This window comes from Lepidochelys kempii, chromosome 2 (genome assembly GCF_965140285.1).
Source record: "Lepidochelys kempii isolate rLepKem1 chromosome 2, rLepKem1.hap1, whole genome shotgun sequence".
In the NCBI taxonomy this organism is placed as follows: domain Eukaryota; kingdom Metazoa; phylum Chordata; order Testudines; family Cheloniidae; genus Lepidochelys; species Lepidochelys kempii.
In genome coordinates, this window is record NC_136381.1 from 265930078 (window position 1) to 265957021 (window position 26944).

Sequence of the window (26944 nt, forward strand, 5' to 3'; positions counted from 1 at the left end):
CCTGCCCGTAAAATGGGGATAATGATACCGATCCTCCTGTGTGATCTAGGGATGAAAAATGCAATATGTCATGTCAACACACTTGCCCCTGATGGGCATTTGGAATCCTGCCTTTGCCGAGCGTAGGGCTGAAAACAAGCGTTCCCGGTGTCTGGCCTCACTTCACCCTGCGGGGCCCCGTGGGTCTGGATCTCTCGTCCCATCCACCACATCTTTATTATTGGTGGGGAGGGTGATGCGGGAAGAGATGAGAGCACTGCTTGGATTTGGGTCCTGGGAGGAGCCTATGGCAGCTCCTGGTGCTTTAGGAATACAAGAGGGGGGAGGTAGGGATTGTGGGGCACAGGTTGTCTGAGACGGATTTGCAGTGGGTGCACTCCAGATATTGCAGATACCTTCCTTCAGTCTTCCTATCGTCGTCCTGTTCTCTCCTTTTCTTCCCCATCCCCACTCTGCTTTCCTCCCTGTAGGCTGCAGCCAGTAGAGGGCGACGTGATCCCATGGTTTTTTACCCTGACTGCGTTACTGCCCTCTACTGGACAGCATTTGCAGGACAGACCCAAGCCTTGAGCGTTAGACAGATGAGCCCCAGTCCCACGTGGTCTGACACTCTTGCAGGAAGCTAGATTGTGCTTGCAGAGGGTGAGTCTATGGCACCTGCTTAAGCCCAGATTCCCAACCCCTTGTGCGTGAATCACACAGCCCGTGAGCCTGCTGATCGCCGTGTGCGTGTGTTTCTGCGCAAGGCCCAGCATGCTGGCGCGATCCCCACCGTGGGTCTGAGAATCTGGGCTCAAGCCCCTGCCCGCGTCTGGTCTGGGCTTGGTTTCCTGGGGCGCCATCTAACGGGGCTGCTTGGTTCCGACAGCAAAACGCCCTGCAGGTGATCACGCCGGCCTCCGTTGAGGCCCTCATGCTGGTGCTCAGACAGTGGTGCTCCCCACGGAATGGAGACACCAAGGACCCCAAGCTGCTGCAGCTGACCTTGAAGAGCCTGGTGGGAATGATTCACATCCTGCACGCCAGCAGCCCGGGCCAGCGCAAGGTGGAGATCAGGACCATCTTGGACAGCTACTTCAAGGTCCTCAACTCAGACCAGCCCATGGCCTCTCTGAAAGGCTCTCCGGCCACTCGCTGGGAGGAGGGGATGATTGCTCTCAGGGTGAACATGCTGGGTAGGTAGCTCTGGGAGGAGCTGGGCCTGGAGTTCAGGGGGTGGGGAGGCGGACAGGGCTCTGGGGTGGTGAGTTTTTCCCGCACAAGATGGGTACGGTTCCCTAACCGTGCACCACGCGGATGGGAGCCGCTGGGGTAGTGGAATGAGATGAGGCTGTCCCTGGGGTTAGTCCCGTAGTCTCTAGCAGGGCGATGCAGGCTGCTCTGTTTCCCAGGGCACCAGGGCAGTGTGGCTCGGCCGCTGCTGGGAGGGCTAGTGAAGACCGGACATGGCTATCCACCGGGTGTTAACCACCCTGGCTAGCCCTGCCAGAGGAGGGCTCAACCACGTGTCGTCTCTTCTTCACCTGCTGTTATGCTGGGCTCAGCACCAGCTCGCGTGCCCCTGGTGCTGACCGAGGCAATGCTGCCTGACGTAGGCAAGGCCTAGCCATTCATCTGGCCTCTTAAAGTCACTGCCTCTCTCCATTGGGCACCTCTCTGGGAGGAGAGGACGATCTCCGTACCCTGCTAGAAATTAGGCACCTGCCACTTCCCAAATTCCCTTTTGTCCCCCCAGGAGCTCTGGGGGTGGGTCATGTGCAGCCTGCTAACCCAGCTATTGGGAGTGCTAGATAGTCCTAGCCTCCCGGGTGTCACTTGCATGGCCCTTGGGCCTTACTTCTGCTCCTCTCCCCACAAGTCTGCCATGGAGCGAGGCTCAGACGCTGCTCCCCTATCGGCTTGTGTTGATGGATGACTCTCTTCCTCTCGCCTTCAGATGCAATTCCGGAAATGCTGAATTGTGGCGACCGGCCAGTCCTGCAAGCCATGTTCCTCAGCAACAACTGCTTCGAACACATCATCCGGCTGATCCAGAACAGCAAGGTACGCTCCCCGGCACTCTCGGGTCGCAGGCGGCGGGGGAGGGACCTCTCCAAGTGTCCTCCTACCTGGAAAAACCTGAATCGGGTCCTTAAGCTTCAGGGCTGGTCTCAGCAAGGAGACTTGTTCTAATACCGGGCAGGTAGAAGTAACGGAATGAGCCAGGCACTCTGCGGGAACTTGAGCTGTTGACTTTGGGTTGCTCTCGTCCCCCAGAAGCCATTAACCGTCTCTTGAGTCAGACCCCCCACCCCCACCCACCCCTGAAGATCCAGGTCTGTCATGCTGTAGTACAGTAGATCAGCCAGCTAATGACGAGGAAGCGGAGAGGCCGTTGTTCTGGATTGCGTGCCCTCTCCAAGAGGAGTCCGTAATTCCTGTGTTACACGTCCACCCGGACCCACTCTGCGTGTATGTTGAAGCCTCAGCTTCACCCTAGATCTGCGTTTCGTCATTCGGCCTGCATGCTGTGTGGGGCAGAGACTGTTTTCCTAGGCGTGTGCACCACTTAGCATCCTGAGAGGCTACCACAACACGCGGGTCCTCACCATTATTGTGGTGCAAGCATTGTTCCTCTTACATTAAGGTCCTGACCACCAGTGCACAGTCAAGATTCCAGTCCGCTTTTCCCAGGAGTAGGACTGTCAACCCTGCTGCCCTGGCCAAATTCCAAGTCCAGGGAGAACACGCAGGCCTGGCTTTGGCCCGGCGCGTGTTCGTTCTGCCTGGAAAACCCCTTAAATCCTCACTTGTACACAAAAGGAAGATTTACAGCCATTCGTAACAAACCGAAAGCCGGACCCTGCTGGAATCTTGCTCTCCCTCTTGCCCGTGTGTTATTTTTAACTTCGGTTTAAACAAACCAGGTGCGGGTTGGCTGGAATTTTCCCATTTATAGCATTGGCCAGAGTGGTGGCTCGGAACGGGCCATGTTTGGGGCCGTGTTTGGCATTGAGAGCGCATCTCTGCTCCCTCTCTTCAAAAACAGGCGCTCTTCGTTCAGCAGCTTCAACCAACAAGGTGCCGCTCGGGCCAGTCCTGAATCTCAGCGACCGCCAGTGGTTGCTGTTGCAAACGCTTGCAGCTGAAGAGAGGATGTCTTTTCCCTAGGAGAGGCTGCAATTCGCCATGGTACCAAGTAGATTCCTAGATCTACAAGAAGCTACACCTGAAGCTGCTTCTGTGGCAAATGCGAGGGTGCCTTGCAACAGGCGAAGATGTGCGGGTGAACGTGGCTTGGAATTGGGCGGGGGAAGACAGGCAGGCACTCAAATACATTGAGGAGTAGCTGCAGCACTCTCTTAACCAGCACTTCTTCCGTTATTAAAATCCAGGCCGTCGGGGGGGCATTCTGAGCCCTTCGCAGCCCTGCCCGGGCTTTCGTCCATTCTGAGTGTTTCCAAACTTATGCTCCCAGCCCCGGGAGCCTATCTGTCAGAACGTCGCTCGCGCCGATGAGCGCCGCAGCCCTGGATCTTGGCCACCGGTGGTGGAGAGCTAACGGATTAGCGCGGGGGGGCGATTGTTTGGCAGGTCCAGAGCCATTCACCTTATTGAAGAGGGTGCTTGGAGCTGTATGTTTTGTGATGGGCTTCATACACAGTAATCAGCCCTTGGCAGGGGGATAGATGGTGGTATAACCCTGCTCTAGGGGTCTTGGTGGGGGCAGGGTGAGGCAGAGAGGGGGAGTGACTTGTCGGAGGCCACGGAGGCAGCCTGCAATAGAGGAAGGATGCGAACTCAGGACTTCTTGACTCCCGGTGCTGTGATCGGGTCCCGCCTCTCTCATTTGTGCCCTCCAGGTGTCCCTTTGTCCCAGCACGGCTGGAATAGCACGCGTGTTACACGACCTCTTTGGCACGCGCTCATGTGTCTGCAGCAGCCGCCACCTTGTCTTGGGCGTGCTCGGAGTATCTGCCAGGGTGCTATAGGCCTGCAGGCCGGTGATAGGCAGTGGAGGTGTTTAGAAGAGCCCTGAACGCAGCCAGCTAGGAGGACTCTCCGAAGGACAAGCAGCCCCGTGCTGGCTGTGGCTCAGAGCTCCCGACCAGACTCTTTCAAAGAATCAAGTGCAATTAGATGGTGCTCTGCTCCCTGCTGCTCCTTGCTCCCCCAGGCCCGCGGGATCAATCTTCGGGACGCTAACAAGATTCTTCCACCTCTCTCCGTCATCTGTTGTCATCTCCAGCTGCGGCTGTTGCCGGGGAAATTGCAGCCCAGTCTTGTCCTCAGCAGAACTGCTGCTGAGCGAGGAGCTGCTGGCTACTCTCTGTGCGAAGCAGGCTGCTGCTGGGAGACGTGGGAGTAGGGGAGGGTAACTTATACCAGACAACTTTTACCATGGGCTTTTTCAAAGCAAGGAGCAGGCTACTCTCCAGTGCTCCTGGGAGGCTCAGTGCCGCTCAGTCGTGACTCCGGTGGCCAAGGGAGGAAAGCAGGACGGCAACATGAGGTGTTGGTCCACGTATCCTTGTCCTTCCTCTCCAATCCCATCTGCCCCCAGCTCTACCTAGCAACTCGCGGACTGGCTGCATCACTTTGACTCCAGATTGCTTTCGGGACCGTTATATGGGCGCCCTAGCAGGCAACCCAAGTCCCCATTTGTGCTGAGCAGCCTCCTGTAACCGTCTCCCTTTGATCTTCCTTCCGCAGATCCCTACGTGATTCCTTCTCTCCTCTTGCTCTCCGGGGTTCCCCGATCTTCCCTTCCCAGTAACGCACTGCTGCCCCCTCAGCGTGCCAGCCCCAGAACCCAGTGCCTCTGCATTCATCTGCTGTTAGGCCATGCAGGGGGAAGTTTCCTTCAGAGGCTTTGCTGCCTTGCTACAAACAGTGATGCATCATCTTTCCCCTGCTGGCTTCAGAGCTCAGTTACGCTGATTGCAGTGGAATGGTTCTGGCACTGTGCTGGTGTCACCGTGGAGAGAAGAACCTCACTGCTGATAGTTCGGAGAAGGGCCTGTTTTTCCTGGGTCCTGATCTTTGCTCTCCAGATGAGACCATCTTTCCTTCCTCTGTCCCCCAAAAGCTAGGACAGAGACCGAGCCCTGGAACCTGGCACAGAGCAAGACTCATTTTGAGACTCATTTTTTTACAAGGCATTCCGATTCCTCTGATCCTCGCTGGTTTCTGCCCAGCCTTACCATACTGGAAGAACCAGAGAAGACAGTGACAATCCGGTTCTCGAAAGCAAATTGACTCAGGCTGGTCGATGGGGCCAGACTAACGCTCTAAATTGGGGAGCCCTGTATTAGCCCCGTGGCCAAGACTGGAAGAGTTCAGGCTTCCCCACGCACATGCTGCCCCATCCATATTCCTTGTCTCTGGTCTGCACCGTAGAGGCTGATAGCAAAGACACTGCCGGTGGCGGTCTCTGTGGTGTGCATGGCAGCTCAGTAGGAGCTGGATTTAGAGTCCCCCCTGAACTCGCTTCAGAGATGCCACTGAACTGCTGACAGCGGGGGTTACTGAGTCGCTACTTACCCGGGAGACCTTTGGGTCAGTGACCTGGAGGGGAAAGCTCCATTGCTGGTTCCCAGGAGCAATTTCCACCAGGCTGTTTTACAATCCTCCCACAGCATTAAGATTTCAGGATCTGCCTTGTTGCCCCCCACCCCCAGCCAGGCTCTACCCTGCCATTTGAAGTTAGTGCACAGGAGAAATGCCAGCTGCTCTGATGGTGCAGAGACGAGACTTCACAAACCATATGTCAGAGGCAGGCTGCAGACCAGAATTCAGAACCTGATCCAGGGCCCGCGGGGGACAGTGTCTTTCCCCCGGGCGCTACCCCTGTACCCTCTGGCTCTGGGGGGGCACCCAGGTTGGAGCTGTGTCCCAGCGATGATGCAGCGGAGTTGAAAGCCCAGCTGGTTACTCCTGCACTCCTAGGTGTGCCTGTCCATTGTGTGCTTAACCCTCTCTCTCTCTCTCTCCTCCTTGGCTGACGTAAGCTTTTCTGACCCCCTTTTCGACAGCTCTACGTGAGCGGGGCACGTAAAGCGGATGAGACGGGGAGCGAGCTCGCCGCACGCTTATTGACCGAGAGCGATGTCCAGAAGGTATTGCACGTCACTGGTGGCGGCCAGAGCAACGCTCAGGCTGTGGCTGCTTTCGTTAATTTCTTTTCCGCTGCAACAAACCGGGTGATGTCAGCAGCGCCGTCAAACCCAGGAGCGGGGAGGGAAGGGGACACTTTTGTCCGTGGCTCTGAGCCCAGCTATCAGGCAAGTTCACCCTGCACCATCCAGCTAGAGGTGAGAAGGAAAATAGGACCTGAGCCGGCCCAGTGCCTGTTGGCTTGGGTGGGGATTGCGCATCCAGAATGAAGGGTGAGATTTTGTCTTTGCTTGGTGCTTTCTGTCCCCAAGGGTTTGGCACTGATGGGGAAACTGAGGTGCAGCCCCAGGGGCTGGCAATGGAGTGAGGTGGGTGCCTGGCAGGCCCCTGTCTAAACCATACAACCTCGCCCTTCACCCGCCCCGCTAAAATTAATTTTGCCTGCACACAGACCGGGACTAGATCTCTGAGCAGAGCCAACAGTTATGGATGCACTCCATCCATAGTACTGTAGTGCCTCCCAACAGGCCTAGGAGCGAGACAGACAGGCCGGTATTCTCCTCCCCTCTTTACAGGTGGGGAAACTGAGGCAGAGTGCTACATGGAGTCCGAGAGTCAGTCATGAAGTTCAAGGCCAGAAGTGCCCCCCAGATCATCTGCTCTGGCCTCTAGCGTGACACGGGCCACTCCCATCAGCACACCCAACCAAAACTGAAATGAGACCGAAGTAGCACAGCCCGCAGGAGACTAGACTATGATGGGCCACAAGCATAGGCTATTGGGGACCAAGGTTCACTAGTGCCCGATGCCCCTGCAAAGGCAGAGATACCCAGAGAACCCTAGTAAGTGCCCTGCACTCCAGAGGAAGGCAATCCATCCTTCCCCAAGGTCACTGCCAGTCTGAGCTGAACTGAACCCAGATCTCCTGGGTCCCAGTCCAGTGACTTCCCCGCCAGGCCATCCTGTCCCCTCCCCATCCTGCCGGCCCTTCAGTGCCTGCTTTGGGAGCCAGGGTGGATTTTAAGTCATGATGGCAAAGCACGACTGGCCCCTGCCGTAGTCTTGTGCCCAAGGAAGGTCTCCTGTACCCCACGGCTAGGTGAGGAAATAACCCAGCCACCTCACCTCGCCGATGGCTTTGCAAGGCTCTTTGAACCCGCTCTTGGCTTCTTTCCCGGGTGTAATAGCATAGGAAAGGGGCTGGGGTGCCCCAGAGCCTGGGGAAAGGGAGCAGCAGACGCGTTCCAAGGGGCATCACGTTGGAGCAGTTACTTACCCTGCTGTCTTCCCCTGTCTCTTTTTAAAACAGAAGATGGATTCAGAGGCTAAAATATGGGGTCGGGGGGGGGGGGGAGATCCACCATTCCATTTGGACGTCCCTGGCGCTGACATCCCTGGTTTGTGCAAGGTGATGGCACTTTGGGAATGAGCCTGCATCAATCACGTGTGTGTGTGTGCGTGTCGAGCTAGTCTCACGTCCGTCGCTCTGAATACGTCCTGGCTCGCCTGCAGGGGTGGGGAGGGGGGATAGCTCGGTCTCCCGTTGGATCCAAGAGAGCCGTCCAGAGAGGGCTCGCTGTTACATGCTTCTCAGCCTTCCAGGCGCGTGGCAACTGGGGTGCAGGAGGGCAGGCTTCATGGAGGCTTAGAAAGGGCATATCTGAAGTAACCAAAGCCCATCAGGTTGCCGGCCGTCAAGCCTGCAACCCTGGTGCCCTCCTGGGAGTAGATTTGCAAGCGGTGTTGTCAGGAAGGCTGGGCCCAGACCTGTAAGGTGCCAAGCGTCCACGAATCCCACCGATTTCCATGGGGGTGGACGGGCGTGCAGCACTGCCATGAGAGGCGCAGAGGACCCAGCAGGATCCGGCCCGTAAAATCCACCTTTGTATTGAATACGCCCCGTCCAAATGTTATGTCGAATTGAACGTCTTCTAAAATGTACCAACCTGTAGTGAGGTCCATCCTTCCTCCCCTCGAAACCCAGACACTTGGGGCACCGCAGTTCAGGAGAAACAATCCAGAGCACGCGCCAGATCCTCAGCTGGTGTGAACAGGCATCGCTCCATTGAAATCAGTGTAGCGCTGGCAGTTAATGCCAGTTGCACCTACGTGTCTTGGGTTGCTCCCCCAGTGGGGCTATTGAGTGATTGGGGGGGGGGTTGTCTCTGTCCCCTCCTAGTTCTAAGGGCTCCCTTGCGTAAATGGCCTGGAGTAATTCTCCTGCAGCCTGTGCTTATAAATGGCGTCCCCCCCACCCCACCCACCCACACACACTCTCTCACTCCCTGGTCTTGTTCCTGATTCGAGATTTGACATATTTTTTTTTTTTTTTTAGCAGTAGATGGAGTCTCCCCCCACCCCCTCGGTGGGAGTCTCTGACCTGTGTTTCCATTTTCCCCTTCCTTATCAGCTTGGTAGCTAGGGAACCAAGGGAGGTTTTCAGAAGCCGGGGGCTGGGCCTAGGCAGACAGGCTCTTCTGGCTTTGAAATTGAGCGGCAACTTCCGGGAGAAGCCACTTAGACTGTCCTTCCCGAGGAAGGGAGCAAAGATAATCTCCTAACAAAGGAAGGCAGGCCTGGCCAGATGGAACAGCTGAGAGGTATTAACAGCTGGTGGCTCACAATACAATTTAATTACAGAAAACCAAGAGAGCCGTAAAATGTTCCCTCTCCCTTCCGGGCTCCTTGCTGGCATCTGCGGGAAAGCTTGTCGTTTGGTTTTATACTTCTCCCATGTTTGCAACATGCATGCGCATCTTGGGAGCAGGTTTTGTGGCTTTCCCCAGGCTGAGGGCTCCGGGGGAGGGTGGGTGGGGCCAGAGAAACCCTTGCTGAGTTTGTACAGCTGAACCGAAAAGGAGTTCTCTGAGGCTAGCCCTCTCTCTCCTCCACCTTCGCATGCTTCTGGGACGGGGTGGGAACAATCCCTAACCAGCTGGCCTGGGGACCTCTTGCTCTGTTTATGCCACTGGTCCTCTGGGCCGCTGGAAGTCTGCAGAACCCTCCTTGGGCGTGAGCTGAGCAAAAGTGTTTGAGACCCTGAAGGGGGGCCTATGGGGGAATGACCCAGGTCGGATGAACAGGCCAGGGGAGCCCCGCACTGATTCACTTGATCAGCGTCTCCTGGTTTGAGTGGGATCTTGTCTTTGTTTCAGACCCTTCCCGTCACCAGCTCCTTCCCTCCAAGCCCTGCATTCCCCTGAGCGAAGCTGCCTCCAGCTGCCGCGGCTTGGTGGCCCCACAGTACTACTTCCTGCATTGTTCGGTAGTGGCGCTTTGGCAACCCAGCCTCGGTTTGCATGCAAGGCATGACAGGTCCCCTTTCCATTGCATCTTGTAGGAGGGAGGGTCCCTTACGGCTCTGAGGTGGGGGACGGCCGTAGTCACTCCATGTAAGCTCTGCTACTTGGCTGCACCGATCTTTATTTTACAGGTCGCTGGGCGTTGCATCTTGAACGGCCCTGGCTATTGCAGGGATAGGAAAAGCCGCCAGTCCAAAAGATTAGACTCCTGGAATTGACCCAGTCTCCCTCTTTCGTACCAGAAATATCCTGTCCCTTCTGGGCAGAAGGGAAAATTAATAGAGGTTCTCCCCACCCTGGTTTGAGCTGGGGTTTTAAAGCCTTGATAAACAAAGGGACACAATGGAGCATCGGGCCGGGAGGCTGAAAGCCGGGGGCATGTCTCAGTGTTCGCTGTGGGGTGGCTGTTTTCCACAGGAAGGGTGGGGGTGGGGTCTCAGGGCATGGCGACCCTGCCCCAGATTGTGGAGAAAAGGGAAAGCCGAGCCCAGGACACGGAGGTGGCGTTTGCCCGTTTTGCCCCTCGCTCGCACGTGGAGCCGCGTTGCTCTGACAGCTCCCTTCTCAAATGCCCCGGAGGCTCCAGCAGTCCTAGGCCTCGGACCCCGGGGCACAAATCTCCCTTCCAGGGCTGACCTGTGAGCGGGGGTGGTGTTTTCCACGAAGAACCACTCCCCTCCTCAGCTGGCCCATGGCTGGAATCCTGCCCCCACTGAAGTCAAACCCCTGCTCATGGCAGCGGGTGCAGGAAATCTCCGACGTTTGGCTTGTCCTCTTCCGGGGTGGTGTGGCCAATGACAGGAACTACCTGTGGTCCTGGAGGCAGCAGCTTTGTGTACCTCTATCTACCCCTGTTCCTGCTGTCCCCTCTCTGGTTCTGCTGGGCATCATCCAGGGATGCCCTGTGCTCTCTCTGGCAGGGCCCTGCTCCTTCTGTCCTCCAGATGTTTCCTCTTGGTGCTTCTGTGCATCTTTCTCAGACCACACTCCACTGTCTAGCCGCCCCTGTAGGGGAAAAGACCCAACCTGGGAATAGCCCCCTGAATCTCCCCTGCCCCCGAAGGGATCTCAGGATCACAACAGAGCCTGGATTAAAGGCAGGTCCATTCCCTCTTCCTTTCCAGCCCCTACTGGTTAATGGTCTTCCATCGGCCTAGCCCCCTAGGAGCCTTAAACAGCCCCAGGGAGAATGGATTTGCCCTGAGGGGCAAGGCCCGGTTGGACTGAATTTCTTTGCAAGCTAAAGCAGCAGATGAAGGCGGGGGCCCGGAACGACCCCACTACCCTGTGGTCATCTCCTGTACCCGTCGGGTGTCTGCCTTCAAGGAGCGCGTTACCGTGCGGTCCCTAGCGGTGACCTGCAGAGTTTAATATTAAACGGGTGGATCTGAGCCCCACATCTGGAGTCTGGATTCTCCCAAAGTTTGGCGGGGGAGGTGGGGGTTATCTCAAATAAATAGCATGCTCCCCAACCTGCAGCCGTAAATCCTGCCTGCCGAGGAGAGTCTAGTCCCTGGGATTCAGGTGGGGCAGGGGACGTGAGACCCTTCCTTCCTGTAGGTCAGGTACAGCTGTGGCACTATATGGGTCTCTCTCCTCTCTGATCCTAGGCGTCCTATAGCCCCAGCTCCTTTGGTGGCTCTGGGTAAGTAGGGGTGAAAAGTTTGGCATCTGCAGAACAAGGATTGTCCCACCTGCCTGTGGCCAGACGGGTTTGCTCAGGGATGAGGCTGAGTGAACTGGTGGTTTCTCCCCATCACCGATGCCATGTAAAGAGAGGAAAAAGCCTGGCAGCTCCCTGTTGGACAGTGAAAGGTTCACGTTCTGATTTCTCTGAGGTGCCAGGTAGCCGCAGCTCCTGTGGTTGCTCAGCGGCTTAGAGGGTCTGAGCTCGGATCTTGCACCGGTACACGAGTGTGCTTGTCAGCCCTGCAGCTACCAACGCGACCTGACCCGACTTGAAGCTCTTCTCTGCTCAGAAGCCCCCGGTGTGACTTTGTAGTTCAGGGCTTGACTTGGAGGAGCTGTGAAAACAGGGACGGATTGACCTGGCAGTCCAGCGGATTTTAATAGGCTGGGGTTGCCACATGATCGTCACTCGCTTTCTCCCTTGTCTTTAGGTGTTCGACAGCAGTTCCGACGCCATCACGGTTCATGCCATCAGAGTGCTCACCTCCATCATGAGCAATTCGCCATCGGCCAAGGTAAGAAGTGGGGAGGCCCAACCCCCTTTGGAGTTCTGCTTGGTTGTGAGGATGCAGTGATGGGGGAGTGCGATGAAACGTGTAGGTGGAAAGGGAGCTAGTTTTGGCAAGTGGATTGTACACACTGGACTAAGACTTGGGAGACCTGAGTTCAAATCCTGGCTTTGCCCCTGGCCTGCTGGGTGATCTTGACCACGTGCTGTCCGTGTTTCTGGGAGTTTGGGCGACTAGTGCTTCAACGGCACTGCACCTGGTAAGAAGCGTCTATAGGATGAGGCCCTAGGATTGGACTTGAGAGCTCAGTGAAGAATCGCCACACGATTCAGTGGGCTCCTAGGCCTTGTCTATACTGGCGGCAGCGTGTAGGGTCCATGTAGCTACACGCCGCAGTGAAACACAGGCTGCGCGCATGCTGCAATGTGTAGCTACACGGGGGCAGTGAAAGGCTCTGGTGGGGACAGGCAATGGGGAAAGGGTCCGGCAGCGGGTAGGCAGCAGGACACTACATTGCTTTAAAAAAAGAAAAAGGGAAAAGTGTGGATGGGGAGGCACCGTTTGAGAGCATAGCGAGTCATGCAGGGTACGTACCCTATGGTTCTGGTGGGTCTAGACTCTACTCACCTAAAGTCATGTTGTTTAGGGTGCACAGTCCCCAACACAGCTATATATATGCTCCATGCCACCGGGAGTGTGCCGTGTAGACACACCCTTCTGAGTGGCTTTGAACAAATCCTACCAGGTGGCTGTTTTTTAACTCCCATTCACGGAGTCGGACCTGGGTTTGGTTTGGCTCAGCTCGGCTCAGGTTTGGTTGTATTCAGTGTGTTCGGGTTCAGTTCCGGATCAAGCCACCGAAAAACGGTAATGGTGACCAGTTGGACCAGTTCCAATCAAATTCCAGTCAGCGTGGAAGTGCATTGAAAAAAGCGAGTTGAAACTTAAAACTGAAACTTTTTTTTTTTTTTTTACCATTTATTTTTTTAACTTTACGTGAGTTTCCTGGTGGGTTTTTTTTTTTTCCTTTGCCTGGTCAAATCAACGGGATTATTATTTTTTGTTAGGAACAGTTTGAGCAAATTAAAACAGCATCTGCTAATATTTGCTCTTTCATCTTGGGCCTCTGCCGTGAAGGAATAAATCGGAGTTTGGAGCCTGGGCCCTGCCTCAAGTGGGGCGCCTGGAGGGAGGAGCTGCCCCAGGTGGTGGAAGGAGGCTTGAGGCGTTATTTTAACCTTTGGGACCAGAGAGCGGGCCTTTTACATAGCAACGTGTCCTGTGCAGGCAACTCCCCAAGCGTCTCCTCTCCTTCCCTACTCTTGTGGGCTGGTCTTCTTCTATTCTCCTTCTCGTCTCATCGTACGGGGGCAAGGCCTTTCTGGGAGTCGGCACAGGGCTGCTGGTTATTTCGTTGTTTAATAATGACAATAAGATCAGTCCTTTTTTTTTTTTTTTTAATACTGATCTTAAAGTACGCAGACCCTTTATTTTAGCTGGTAACCCCAATTTTTTTTCAGTTCAGGTTCTAGATAGAACAAACGTATGGTTTTAGTTTGGTTCCAGTTCAAGTAAAAATACCCTTTTGAATGGGTCCCGGTTCCACGCCCTGTCCGTCACCCCTGCCCTGTGCTTGGGTGTATGGGGCCAGGGCATGCACTTAACATGGAAACATGTCTTGCTTCCAGGAGGTGTTCAAAGAAAGGATCGGCTACTCCCACTTGTTCGAAGTTTTCAGGAGCCAGAGCCAACCCACCGCCCACCTGCTTGAGGAGCTTCTGAACATGGTAAAGACGGAACTCTGCTGCGGGGCAGCTCATGGCTTTGCAATGCCTGGCCCCAAGCGTCCCGTTCCCCAGACGGGATTGGCAGGGCCGGGGATGCTACAACACTGCTGTGTGGCCAGGCCATGGCTAGAGGCTTGAATCTGGTACTACCTCAGCCTGGCCCTTTGCCTCAGCCAGTAGAGGCTGATGGTTTTAGAGCCAGAGGTCCTGAGTTCAATCCCCGTTTGCGCACCCAGGGCTATTGCTAATTGCAGGACTGCTAGAGTCAGGGGGAGGAGGGACACATGGGTTACAGCCCATCTGCTTTCTCACGTGCAGCCCAGTGAAGTAATAAAATGCAGCTGTTCTCCTTCCTTACTGAGCACAGTCCTTTGCTAGTCCCTCTTCACTCCCCAGTACAGTGGTTGTGATTCCTTGGTCCTGACCTTTTATAGTCTCTTTTGCAAGCCCCTTTGGAGCCAGGTGGGAATTGGGCCCATGCGAGGCCATGTTTGCTGACCTGTGGTCTGTTTTGTGCCTTTCCGCTCTGTCCCTGCCTTGTGAGCTAAACCAGCCGGGTGAGTAACTGCAGCTGTGTCCTTGCACTGAAGATCGAGGGCATGATAAGGAATGAAACTCACAACAAACACACCATTGTGTAGCACATTAGGAATCCTCAGTGCGGATCGCCGCAAGGAAAAGCTCTTTTCCGTGAAGCCACAAGTGCAGGGAGCCCGGCCCCCCAGTGCCATTGAATCAGGCAGCTCCTTCGTTTCCAGCACGCCCTGGAACCAAGGCAGCGTAGGCCAGAACACATGCCCGTGTGCCTGGGGGCTGTTCTCCGAGCAGGTTTACATGCGTTTGCAGGCCCTGGGCTGGACTCTGCCAGAGGGTATGGCTACATTCGAGCTGCAGGTCCGAGTTCCAGCTCAGACGGACGTACCCGCCCTAGCTTTAATCGAGCTAGTGCGCTAAAGGTAGAAGCGTAGTCCTGGCGGGATGGGCTAGCTGCCCCTAGCATGATCCCGCCTGGGATCCTAGGTATGTATCCTGCCACCCATGCTGCCGCAGCGACACTTGTGTTGTTAGCCTGCTAACTCAACAAAAGCCATGCGTGTGTCCGCCCAAGCTGGAACCGACCCGGCCAGCTGCAGAGCCGTAATCTTCCAGCGTCGCACAGGTAGAGATCAAAGGCAGCTAAGATAGTTATACCCATTAAGGGACCTGGAGCTGCCCCAAGATGGCTGAGGATAGAACCCATCTCCTGCCTCCTAGCCCCGGGCCATGTCCATGAGATGGTACTGCTCCCTGTGGCATAAGTAGGGCCCTACCAAATTCACGGCCATGAAAAACCCGTCACGGACTGTGAAAATTGGTCTTTTGTTTGTTTTTACCCTATACGGTACAGATTTCACGGGGGAGGCCAGTGCTTCTCAAATGGGGGGTCCTGACCCAAAAGGGAGTTGCAGGGGGATTGCAAGGTTATTTTAGGGGCATCACAGTATTGCCACCCTGACTTCTGCGCTTCCTTCAGAGCTGGGTGGCCGGAGAGTGGCAGCTGCTGCCTGGGCACCCAGCTCCGAAGGCAGCGTCGCCGCCAGCAGCAGCGCAGAAGTAAGGGTAGCAGAACTGCAACCCCCCCCACCACCACAATAGCCTTGCGGACCCCCCTCCCCCAACTCCTTTTTGGGTTAGGACCCACTGTGAAATTTCAGATTTAAACAGTTGAAATCAAGAAATTTTGATTTTTAAAATCCTATGACCGTAAAATGGACTGTGAATTTGGTAGGGCCCTAGACATGCGCAAAGGGCCCCAGTACAATCAAAGGAATACAAATCAGGCGTCTGTTCCACCTGTTAGCTTGTCTCTGGGTGCAGCGAGTCAGGCATAGCCCTTGGCTTTCCCGCTAGAGATCAGGTTAAGGTTTCTCTGCCTTCAAGGGAAGAGACCCGATTACTCTAGGTCCCAGAGGAGGGGGAGCTCACAGAATGAGTCATTTCCCTTAATTAGCTTGTCAGCTCAAGACAGTTGGAGATGCAAAGGGCAGGAAGAAAGCCTTGCTGGGGGAAGATGCCTTGACAATGATAAGGCAGCAGAGTTCTCGTGTTAGAAACGCAAAAGGTTATTTCTCCATTTGCAAGTTATGGGATGTCTCGGCTGCAGTTTTGATGTCCGTTCAAGCAATGCCATCATCCGCAGCGCTTGGCTTCCTCAAAAGCAGCTGCTTCATCACAGCCCTGGGGACAGAGGAATTAAAGCACGCCAGGGGGTCTGTGGCACTGGGGGATGGGGCATGAAGGGTGACATTAATAAGGATCTAGGTCTGATGGGAACAGACATCCATGGAGCCATTGAGAGCTTTCCGCTTGCAAACCATGAGTGAAGCAGTTTGTGGGGGGCCCCGATCCAGGATTGGGGCCCCTGCGCTATTGCCATGCAAATAATAAATAAATGGACGTAGCTGCCAAGTAGCAAAGCCATTTCTGTGTCTTCAGAAGACTCCAGAGGTGCAATTCTGGGGCATTCACAGCCCCTCGGTCCTGTCGTCTGAGCGATGTCATTTCTAGAGGATGCTGGTTTGCGTCTCACCCTTAAGTGCACAGATACATGCTTACAGCCTGGCTCTGTATCCGATCTTCTTACTGACCTGGAGAGAGGCTGCAAATGGTCTCTGGGGGCGTCAGCTCCTTTTCCTGGCACCCAGGCCACATGTCTGGGTGTTGCCTTGTCCAGAAGTCTTAACTGGCTGATAAAATATTTCCACACGCAGTGAGTGGGAGGGGGAATTCATCCATAATCGAATTCCCTCTACAGTGCAATGATGCCCCCGGTTGGCTTGGGTGCAGGGACTGAACCAAGGACCTCTGGATCTAAACTCACGGCCTTTTAATGCCTGAGCCAAACTTCCAGTATCAGGGCAGCAGTAGCTAGCTCATAAACCAGCCTCCGGACAGGGGCAAACCACATGCTGAACGTCAGTGACGTGGGTCCTGTGGGCGGAGCAGCTCACCTACCCTGGTGGTGTTTGGGATTGCAAGGTGTTGTTTCCACAGCTGGTGATGAGTTAGGGCTGGTGGAAGCCTCACACCCCTCTCCTGCACTGGCCCGGCCCCCTTACCTTTGTATGCCCCTCTCACCTCCCACCCCATCCCTGGCTGCACGTGACCTTCATGCCCAGCTGGTTCTCAGCTGAGCCTCGGTGTGTTGCGCATGCCAGTCTGTGTGGAGTTGTGCATAGACACCGCCAGAGGCGACGTGTGGGGGAGCACGGGGAGGGTGTCAAGTGCCCCCCTAGATTAGTGGGGCAGGAGAGGAGCTCTGTCCTTCTCTCCCTGCGCTTCTCCCTGGCAGCTGGGAGGGGAGCGGGATGGAGCTGCTTCTGCCTGAGGGAGCCTGGCTGGGAGGCAGAAGAACCTGCACGGGGGAGCACAGAGAGAGGAGGACCGAGAGCCCCCCCCCCAGCAAGTAACATGGGACAAGGATTGCATTACGGCCCCGGGCTGCGGGAGGGGTCACTGGGCAGGGGAGACACGTGTTCGGGGGGGAGGTCACGTGTCCTCCCCTTTAGCATGCGTCTCCGTATACTGGGAGCACACTAGTCATCTGCAGATGCTGCCATGCGTGGTGGGTTGGCGTTCTCCATGGTTTGGAATGCCCCATGATGCATTGCAGCAGCACAGGTGCCACTGAGCCTGGTGGCCCGTCCGTGGGCTGAGCGCAGAGCAGGCCGGGTGCTGACCCTGCCGGAGGGCAGTGGGGAGGTGGCTGGCGCGCCCTTCGGCCGAGGGACATGACCCTGTGGCTTCTGTCTCGCCAGGCAGTAGAAGGAGACCACAGCGCCTTCCCCGTCCGACTCATCCGCAATGAGCAGCCGTTGCTGATGCTCATCGCGTGGCTCCCTGAGCTGAAGTCACGGGACCTGCAGGTGTTCCTGTCCGACTGGCTGAAGAGGATCTGCGACGCTTCCCTGCCAAGCCGCGTGACCTGCGTCAAGGCAGGGATGGTCAGCTGCCTCCTGGACACCCTGCGCGCTGAGCAGGAGCTGGACCGGAAGTGCTCCAAAAACCTCATCTACCTTCTGCAGGTGCTAGGCAGCCTCTCCATCCGGCCGCAAGAGCTCCGCCAGCTCATCAGGCTGCTATGGACTGAGCCCGGCAAGGGGCCCCACCCTTATACTACTCTGGTCATCCGGGCGCTGTCTGGCATGGCGAGGAAGGACCAGTCTGAGAGGGCACTGCAATACTTCGACCTGATGCCAAGCATGGCCGGAATTATGGTGCCGGCCATCCAGAAATGGCCCGGGAGTGGCTTTGCCTTCCACGCCTGGGTCTGTCTGAACGAGGAGCCCGAAGGCTTGCCGGATCTGCCTACGAGGCTGAAGCGAAAACAGCTATACAGGTAGGGCGTGTGGAGGGGAGTGGGCTGTGTCCACCTGCCTCCTTCCCTTCCTTTCATGCGAACGGGAAACCCATTGTAGATCCCTGGAGTTTGGAAAGCAGCCAGCCAACAAACACAGTTTTAAGAACGGAAGGCTGTTGTCTCTCACCTTTATATGACTAGTTTGAATTATTTAGGCGACTGAGTTGTTACTGTGGTCCGCTTTGTGGAAGTGCTGGGTTCCTTTATTGTAGGATCTTGCCTAGAAACGGCAGTTTGTGTTGACAAGCGGTGACTGTCGCCATTCAGGACAACTGCACCTGTATTTCCTCTCGTGGTCTAGCAAGAGTACCCTTTCTCGGCTCCCGGCTCCTCAGCCATCACCGCGTTTGGTACAGACCCATGTCTCCCTCCCTCCTGAGCGGGGTCTTTCCAGGCTGCACAGCTCCCTTCCTACACTGTGATATCCCTGAACAGGCTATGAACAGTGTATTGCCAGAAGCTCTAAGTTCCCAGCCCTTTCCGAGCAAGCACATTTATTCTTGAGGTGAAAGCATGACAAGGAAAACTTATGGAACACAATCAAGAACACCCCCCACCACACACAGCTAAGCTTACCAGAGGTCACCCATCAGCCTCATGGGACCTTACGGGCTCAAGTCCTTCCAACCCTTCCCAGGAAGGATTGCCCCAACCTTCCCCTCTTAGAATCATAGAAGATTAGGGTTGGAAGAGACCTCAGGAGATCATCTAGTCCAACCCCCTGCTCAAAGCAGGACCAACACCAACTAAATCGTGATCGTTCCCCTCTATTCGACATTGGTGAGGCCTCATCTGGAGTACTGTGTCCAGTTTTGGGCCCCACACTTCAAGAAGGATGTGGATAAATTGGAGAGAGTCCAGCGAAGGGCAACAAAAATGATTAGGGGACTGGAACACATGAGTTATGAGGAGAGGCTGAGGGAGCTGGGATTGTTTAGCCTGCAGAAGAGAAGAATGAGGGGGGATTTGATAGCTGCTTTCAACTATCTGAAAGGGGGTTCCAAAGAGGATGGCTCTAGACTGTTCTCAATGGTAGCAGATGACAGAACGAGGAGTAATGGTCTCAAGTTGCAGTGGGGGAGGTCTAGGTTGGATATTAGGAAAGACTTTTTCAGTAGGAAGGTGGTGAAGTACTGGAATGGGTTACCTAGGGAGGTGGTAGAATCTCCTTCCTTAGAGGTTTTTAAGGTCAGGCTTGACAAAGCCCTGGCTAGGATGATTTAACTGGGAATTGGTCCTGCTTCGAGCAGGGGGTTGGACTAGATGACCTTCTGGGGTCCCTTCCAACCCTGATATTCTATGAAATCATCCCACCTGTGCAGCTCAAGCGTTGACAGTAGGGATGCACGGTGCAGCTTTGGGCAGAATCTGAAGACCACAGGGTCGCGGCTCTAACTTGGAGTGCTGATCCTTTATTACTGGTGGTGATGCACGGGATGAGAAGAACCCAGCTTGACTCTCAGAGCCCAGGGTGAAGTAAAACCCCACTTGGGCGTAGAAACTTCCCCTTGAGTACTGGTCAGCATGGGCGGCGGGTACAATAGGCCAGGGGACCCCCGGTTGCGGAGTTTGGTGGCAAAGATTTTGCTTTATTATGCCCCGTGCAGATTCTGGGACAGCTGAGGCACATGCCACCTCTTCAGGCACCCCGGAACCTGCATGGGGCATATCAAAAGCATCTTCTAACAGATGCTTTCACCCGGGGCGGGTTGGGTCCGGGGAGGGGAGATGTGGCGCAGCTTCGGCCAGCCTGGGGCTCCTCTGTGGGGGGGTTTGGGGCTCCTGCCACGGGCCGGGGAGGGGGGCAGCAGGGGATCTCGGGGCACCGACCATGGGGAGGGCGTGGGCGGAAGCGGCAGAGACGGGGGCTAGCCTCTCCAGCAGGGGTCTCCACCCGACGCCCATGCTCGTCAGCTTTTCGCAAAGGAAGCTAGACTGGTGCCCAGCAGGTCTCGGTCGCTCCCCCTGCATCCAGGGCTGGGAGAACTTGTGCTTTAAATCCCCTTCTGAGCACGGCAGGTAGCCTTCCTCGAGGAGAATGTAAGAACCCCATCTGGTGTCTTTCTCCTTCCCTTCCTGTTCTGTATCTTGATCATCTTCGCTTTACTGTGAGCTCAGTCTGATTCCGATCATCCCCATCTGTCTGATTTTTCATCCTTCAGTGATTCACTCGACCCTCCCACCCCAAGCTGTCTGCAACCATTCTCTCTGCTGGTTTGACTGTCCTCCAGGCTTTTACTTCCAGCGGTGTGTTCGTTCACACACCTCCCACAGCTGTTCCCTTCCACTTTCTCCCTCTGGCCTCCAGGGCCTCGGGCCAGCTTCTAACCCCGAAGTCATGGTCCTCCCTCCTCCTTGTGACTCCCCCCTGCAGCTTTTTCACGGCCAGCGGCACCGGCTTCGAGGCGTTCTTCACGGCCGACGGGATGCTGGTGGTGGCAGTGTGCACCAAGAAGGAGTATATGACGGTGGCGCTCCCGGACTTCACCTTCAACGATTCTGCCTGGGTGAGTAGTGTCGCTTTACGCTGGGATGAGACATCCCCTTTCATTCCCGTGCCTTCTGTTCTGGCGACCCTATGCCCTTCCATTGGCCTTACCTGATGAGTTGGTCCATCAAGTCTTCATCTTGCTTGTGACCGTCTCGAATTCACTTGGCCACAGGGGGGTGGGGTCAGCATACAGCCCGAAGTGTGACTTGGGTCTATCTGATTGGTATTGTCCGGCCTACTTTAAACCTAGCCCCTGCAATGGCTGTGCTGGAGGTGCCAGAGAATTCTGCCCGTTGCCCATGTGCCCTAGCGTTTCCTGCATCTGTTCTGAATCTACAGGCTGTTCATGTCGTGCAGTGACCCTCTGCTCTGCAGTTACAGCAGTGGGTTTCCGCTGAGCCCTTTCGTCACTGGGGGGGATCCTCCTCCCCTCCCCCAAAAGACTGAGGCCAACCTATTTAAACGTGGGGGCAGCACCTGGTATGAAGACAACGTGATGGTCAGGATGCAAATTGCTAGGATCGCGCTTAGCAATCGCAGCGGAGATCAGGGCCCAGTTGTGCTAAGCGCTGCGTATGCATGGACTGAGAGACAAAGAGCTTACAGTCCAAACAGCCACCGGGTGGCAGGGGCAGCAGAGGGCAAGTGACTGGCCCAAGGCGACTCAGGAGATCAGTGGCAGAGCCAGGAATAGAACCCAGGTGTCCTGGGGCCGGTACCCCCTCCACCGGACCATATCTCAGGCTGGTGTCTGTAGGTGGAGCGAGACAGCAGCAAACAGGAACATGCAATTCAGGAAGCAGTAGTCCAGGGTCTCTTTAGTGCCTCACTCAAGGCAGTAGATCAGACTTGGTTTCCCCTCTATACAAGGAGATAGTAAGGCTCAGAGGTGAAGTAACTTGCTGACGGTCACAGAGGGGAAGGTTCATAACTGGGTTCACCACAAAACTGGAGAAATCCGTGGATTATAGGGTCCAGCCAAGCTGGTCAGGGAAGCAGAACCATGCTCGGGGTGACCCTAAACCTCTGACTGCCAGAAGCTGGGAGGGGAAGGCAGAGATGGATCTCTCCAAAATTGCCCTGTTCTGTACGCTCCCCCTGAAGCTCTGGGATGGGATACTGGACTAGAGGGACTATCAGTTGGGCCTGGTATGGTCATTCTTAGGATCTGACTCCCAGTGCCTTCACTGAAAGCTCTGAGACCTGCAGACACATCCTGGTGTAACGCCGGCAGACCCCAGGCTTCGGCGGGCGGGATCGAACCTGGGCCCTCTGGAGCTTAGTGCATGAGCCTCTACCGCATGGGCTAAAAGCCGACTGGCTCTTAACGAAGGCTGTAGAGCAAACTCATTAATATCTCTGTGTGGTGTGGGTGCCACTACCTGGGACAGAACACCGCACCCAGCAGGTGTGTGGGTTACACTATTTCGGACAGACGTTTGCTAAGCACTGCTGCAGTGTCCGGTCTGCCTTGAAAACGAGCCGCTGGCTGTTCAGTGCAGCATCCCTGTTACTGCTCCCACTGCAGCTGTACGTACTTGGGCTGCGAGCGTGTCTCTGACAGGCTCCCCCAAGCTGCTCGGGGTGGAGCCGTACCAGCGCTTGCCTGGGAGACCTTTTTGGAGAGCCCCGAGGTCAGGGGTGGGCAAACTTTTCGGCCCGAGAGCCACATCGGGTTTCCAAAATTATATGGAGGGCCGGTTAGGGGAGGCTGTGCCTCCCCAAACAGCCAGGCATGGCCCAATCCCTATCTGACCCCACACACACTTCTTGCCCCCTCACGCCCCCCGCGCCCCCCCCCGGGACTCCTGTCCCATCCACCACCCCTTGCTCCCTGTCCCCTGACCGATCCTGGACCCCTCGCCCCTGACTACCCCCCACTGCCCCCATCCAACCCCCTCCCTCATTCCTGATGGCCCCCCCAGGACTCCTGCTCCATCCAACCACCGCTTCTCTCTGTCCGCTGACCGCCCCCCGCCACTCCATCCAATCCCCCCTCTCCTTCCTGACTTCCCCCTGGGACCCCTGCCCCCGTTCAACCTGCCTGTTCCCTATCCACACCCCCACCCCCTGACCACCCCCTCGAACTCTCCTGCCCTCTATCCAACCCCCCCTACCCCTTGCGCGCTTCCTGGAGTGCTACAGCCGAACCGCCCGGCTGGAGTCAGCCATGCCACCGCGCAGCATGGAGCACCGGGTCAGGCCGGGCTCTGCCACTGTGCTGCCCGGCAAGACCACGCAGCCCCCCTCCTCCCCCCACCCCGGCCAGAGTGTTGTGCCAGCGGCACGGTGAGCTGAGGCTGCGGGGGGCGAGCTTCACGGGCCAGGAGCTCAGGGGCCGGGCAGGAGGGTCCCGCGGGCCGGATGTGGCCCAGGGGCCGTCGTTTGCCCACCTCTGCCCTAGGTGCTTGAGCAACGCACGGGGGATTCAGGAGGTGGCGTTCTTCCCCGTGAGCCGCTACTGAGTCAGCCTCCCAGCATGGAGGTGGCACCGTGCTGCTGGACCGACCGCAGCCATCATGGCTCCGACTGCACCTTTCCCGAGCGCAGAGGTGCTTCCCCGCACCCCCCGGCCCGGGCTCTGGCTGGCATTCTGCTGCAGTTTCAGTGGGGTACGGTGTGTTTCACCCCCTGCCCTGCGGCGCTGGGGAGCAGCACTGCTGAGTCTTGCTTACGCCGCTGGTGCCTTCCACCCGGAGGAGGCTGCCCGTACGTCCACCGCAGCCTTGAGACGCTGAACCTCCATTGATCTGTTATCTGGGCTCCTCTCGGGTCCTGAGCTGCCCCCAAGTCCGGGAGGAGATGGCTTGGGTTGGGGGCAGCTGGCGGCGGGATCCTTGATGATCTGGCAGGGGAGAGTCTGGGAGGAGGGGATCCGGAAGCCTGAGTGTCTGGCGTTTGGAAGCGGGGAAGGAGCATAGTTGGGGCTCGTGCTTGCAGGTCGTTGGGCTCATGCTGTGTATAGTCAGTAAAGGGGCAGGGTTGAAGCCGACGCTGACTCTCTCCTGCCCGGCTCTCTCCTCCAGCACTGCATCGACATCGTCCATGTCACCGGCCGCCGGCCCTTCGGCCAGAACCTGGTCAACATCTATACAGACGGGCAGCTGCGGCAGGTGGCTCAGCTGCGCTTTCCCTCCCTCAATGAGGTAACGCGGGGGGACCGTCTGGGTGCTACTGCCTTGTTCCCATCCTTCCCCTCCCTGCTCTCCTGGGCCAGGCCCCTCGCCTCCTAGGTGACCCAGACAGATCACGCTCTGTCCTGCCGCCCCCCCACAGCTTTCCATTGCTGACTTCTTTAGTTCCCTTCTCCTCTGGCCCTTCCCCTGTACAGCGACGTGCAGGTCGTGGGGGAGAGCAACTCTGCTCTCATGCTTTTGAGGGTGCCAGGGCTGAGGAAGGTTACTTGAGCCCAATTCAGCAAAGCATCCTTGCTTAGGACAGGGCTCCGAAGCATGGGCTGAACTTGGAGTAAGCGCTGGGCTGAACTGAGACCAGGCTGAGTGGTTTCATCCCCGTCAGGATGGAAGGGGGAGGGTGAGAGAGAAAGATCAAGCGGGGGTTGGGGGAGGCGTGTCAGGTAAAGGTCAGATCTGAAGGGCCTGACTTGAGAATCTGCAGGTGGGCAGTGGCAGGGGGGGACATCTTGGATGAAGTGATGCCAGGCCATGGAGCCCCACCTCCTGCCGGTGGGGAGCAACCATGCCCAGGAGAGGCTGGGCGGATGTGCGTCAAGAGAACACTCCCCTCGGATGCTCTCGGTTATAAAGGAAACCCTCGGGGGGAAGGGCCTGATCCCAACTCTACGCAGGAGGTTGCTCCTTCCTGGGCACCCTCACGTCTCTTCCCATGGCGCGGGGAGAGGTGCCCATCCGCCCTGCATGGCCGGTCATGCTGTCTTCTGAGCCGCCTTGCCACCCTCGGAGTTTGAGGGGCTCAACCCGGCTACCAGCTGGCTTTCCCCATTGGCCTGCTCCTCTCCCTGCTTTGGGTTTAACCCCTTCCTGGGTAACCAGCGCAGTTCAGAGCCTGGCTGGTGAGGAGCGCTGTGTATGGTCTTCGGGGTGCCTAGGGCATCCATGGTGTGAATCGCTGGGGGATTTGAGCAGCAGCCTGTAGTCGAATCTCACCGGGCAGATGTCCTCGTGTCGAATGCAACGGTGGTGCCGCAATAGCCGTGCCGGCCTCGGAGCGCAGGGCGTGGGCAGAGAGGCTTGGGCGTACCGGTCGGCACAGGGCGTGGTTTCCTCTGCACTCCGCGGGTCCTTCCGACAGCAGCCTCCAGACTGTCCCTGGATCTCCTGGGCAAGGGACCGCCAGTGCAGTTCTGGAGTCGGGCTTCCTGCAGCCCGGCTGCTGAACAGGATGAGGGAGGCGCTGGGCAGCCAGCGTGCTGAGCCAGGCTCTGCCCCATGAGTGGCTGCTCATCGGCGGATGATGATGGGGCTCCCTATGAGCATCGGGGTCCCTCTGCATGGAGCAGCTGGCAGGGCCAGGGTCTAAAACCCAGGGCATCTCCCAGCCAGTGTGTTAAACACGGAAATGCTGCCTTGGGCCAGGGTTCTCCCCGGCTCATTGTCTAGGTGACTGAGAACTGGAAGAGGTAAGAACACCACAGCGGCACCTCCTTTGACCCGAGGGAGATGGATTGGGTGGGTCCTACGGTAATAGTCTCGTTCATCTCTGCTGCCTTGGATTCTGGTATCTGAGCCATAACGTTAGGCCATAGACCAACTCCCAGAGACCCCATCACCGTTCAGTATTGGGAGGCTGCTCCGGCTCGACAGCAACCCCTGGCTGCTGAGGGGAGACCCAGGAGCCTCCTTTCCCATCGTGCGCTGCCCAATCCGGTCTTTACAGGGGCCGGTGGTGGAGGGCAGGTCCTAGTCCCACATCTTTGGGTGGAGGAGGAGGGCTTGATCACGGTGGCTACAGAAAGGAGAAGTCGGCAGCCACCTGCCGCTCTGGTCTCTGGGAACATGACACTTCCTGCTCGCGTTGCGGCAGCACCGGGAGACCCTAACCGAGGACAGGACCCCAGTGTGCTCGGCGCTGTACAAAGGCGCGTAAGAGACAGCCCCTGCCCTGACGAGCTTTCAGTCTAAATACAAGTCAAAGGGCCTGGGGGGGAGGGGGCACTGGAGGAGCCACGTTACCCTCCTCTCCTGGGCTCCGTGCAATTGTTCCCTCTCTCTCTTTTCAGTCGTTCACCTCGTGTTGCATCGGCTCTGCCGGCCACCGGACGACAACCACCTCCACAGTCTACCCCTCGCCTTCCCACTCGCCGGAGCCAGCCTTCCCCTCTCACCCCTCCCTCAGCCGCTCCCAATCCTTCCCTGCCTCGTTGGCCACGCACTCCTGGACTCCCGGGGCCGCTCAGCCCCCCAGAGAAGGCCAGGTGTCTACAACCGTAGCAGGGAGTCAGGACACGGAGTGGGGGACCCCTACGTCCCTTGAAGGGCACCTGGGGTCGGTGTCCATCTTCTGTGAAGCCCTCCAGCAGACCCAGGTCAAAGCACTTTTCTCCTCAGGTAGGTTCTGGGTCTCAAAGGGAGAATCTCCCCCTTGGGTGCCTCTCCTCGCTCAGTGAGCCGGTCTGAGGCGTGGTATCCCTCGTGCAGCTCTGGGGACGGCCCGGAAGGCTGTTCCCCTGCTGCAGGGGGGTTTTTGTAGGGGGGTGAAGCAGGAGGAAGAGGGGCAGTAGGGATCTCTCGGAGGCCTCGGCCCTGCAGGGCTCAGAGCAGTGCTAGCTGTCTGACACAAGTCGCTGCTGGTGGATTCCGACCCTGAGTCCCGGCGGGGCCGGGAACGTGCTGAGGAATTTGTGGGAGCTGCCTCCCCGCTCCCGGCAGCGTGGCTGGGGATGGCGGCGCCCCACCCACACCCCACCGGTGCACAGAGAGTCCCAGCTGCGCAGTGATTCCAGAGCACCGATAACGCGGTCTGGGCCGCAGGGCCGAACAGGGTGTTTAACCAGATGGGTCCTGCTGCAGGATGGATTTCCATAGCCTGGATGGGCCCCCACGCTCCCTATCCCCAGAGTGTGCGCTAGCAGGGTGTGAAGCCCCACCGTGCCGAGTGCACCGCTCCCCTGGCTTGGGAGGGCACTGGGCACTCTTGGTAGAGGCTGCCCTGGCAGGGACCCGTGCTGGGAGGGAGAAGGGGGCAGGTCGCTCTTGCACAGGGGCTAGGCCCACGGGGGTCAGACCAGGGATAGCTGTACTGATCTCTGCACTCGTTGACCAGTAGGGTCAGCCCCAGGGGGAAGCACGTGCTCGGCTCTCTGGGCCAGCCCGGCAATGGGGTGCCTGTCGCTCGCTCACCCCACTCTCCGTTCCCTCCCGCCCGCAGGACCAAACGTTACATCACCACTCAAGCCAGAAGGCGACTTCCTGGAGCTCAGCAGCAAGCTGCTCCTCTACTACACGCCCCAGGTAAGGAGCGACCTTCCTGGGCACCTCTCTGCGGTTCGGTCCCTGCCGGCCCCATCTCGAGGGATTGGCACGGCCGGTGCTGCTGGGGGTTCGCTGGGCCGTGCTCAGAGGGCTCGGAGAGCGCGCTCCATTGAACACTGGCCAGCTCTCCAAAGGGGCTGGGAGTTTGTGGGTGGAGCTGGAACGGTACGTGGATAATGGGCGTGCAGAGATGAGGGGCGCACTGCAGCGGGGTGACTA

General features: G+C 57.2%; 1 protein-coding gene across 1 annotated transcript in view; it reads left to right on the forward strand.

Moving 5' to 3' along the window:
* The window catches only part of NBEAL2 (neurobeachin like 2), a 148908-nt gene that overhangs the window by 79080 nt on the left and 42884 nt on the right, over nt 1–26944 (forward strand). Inside the window, 10 exon segments of the mRNA XM_073334853.2 lie at nt 869–1175; nt 1937–2043; nt 6015–6098; nt 11519–11602; nt 13285–13383; nt 17181–17761; nt 20157–20289; nt 23300–23419; nt 25474–25801; nt 26622–26704. Coding sequence (XP_073190954.1) covers nt 869–1175; nt 1937–2043; nt 6015–6098; nt 11519–11602; nt 13285–13383; nt 17181–17761; nt 20157–20289; nt 23300–23419; nt 25474–25801; nt 26622–26704 — 1926 coding nt within the window.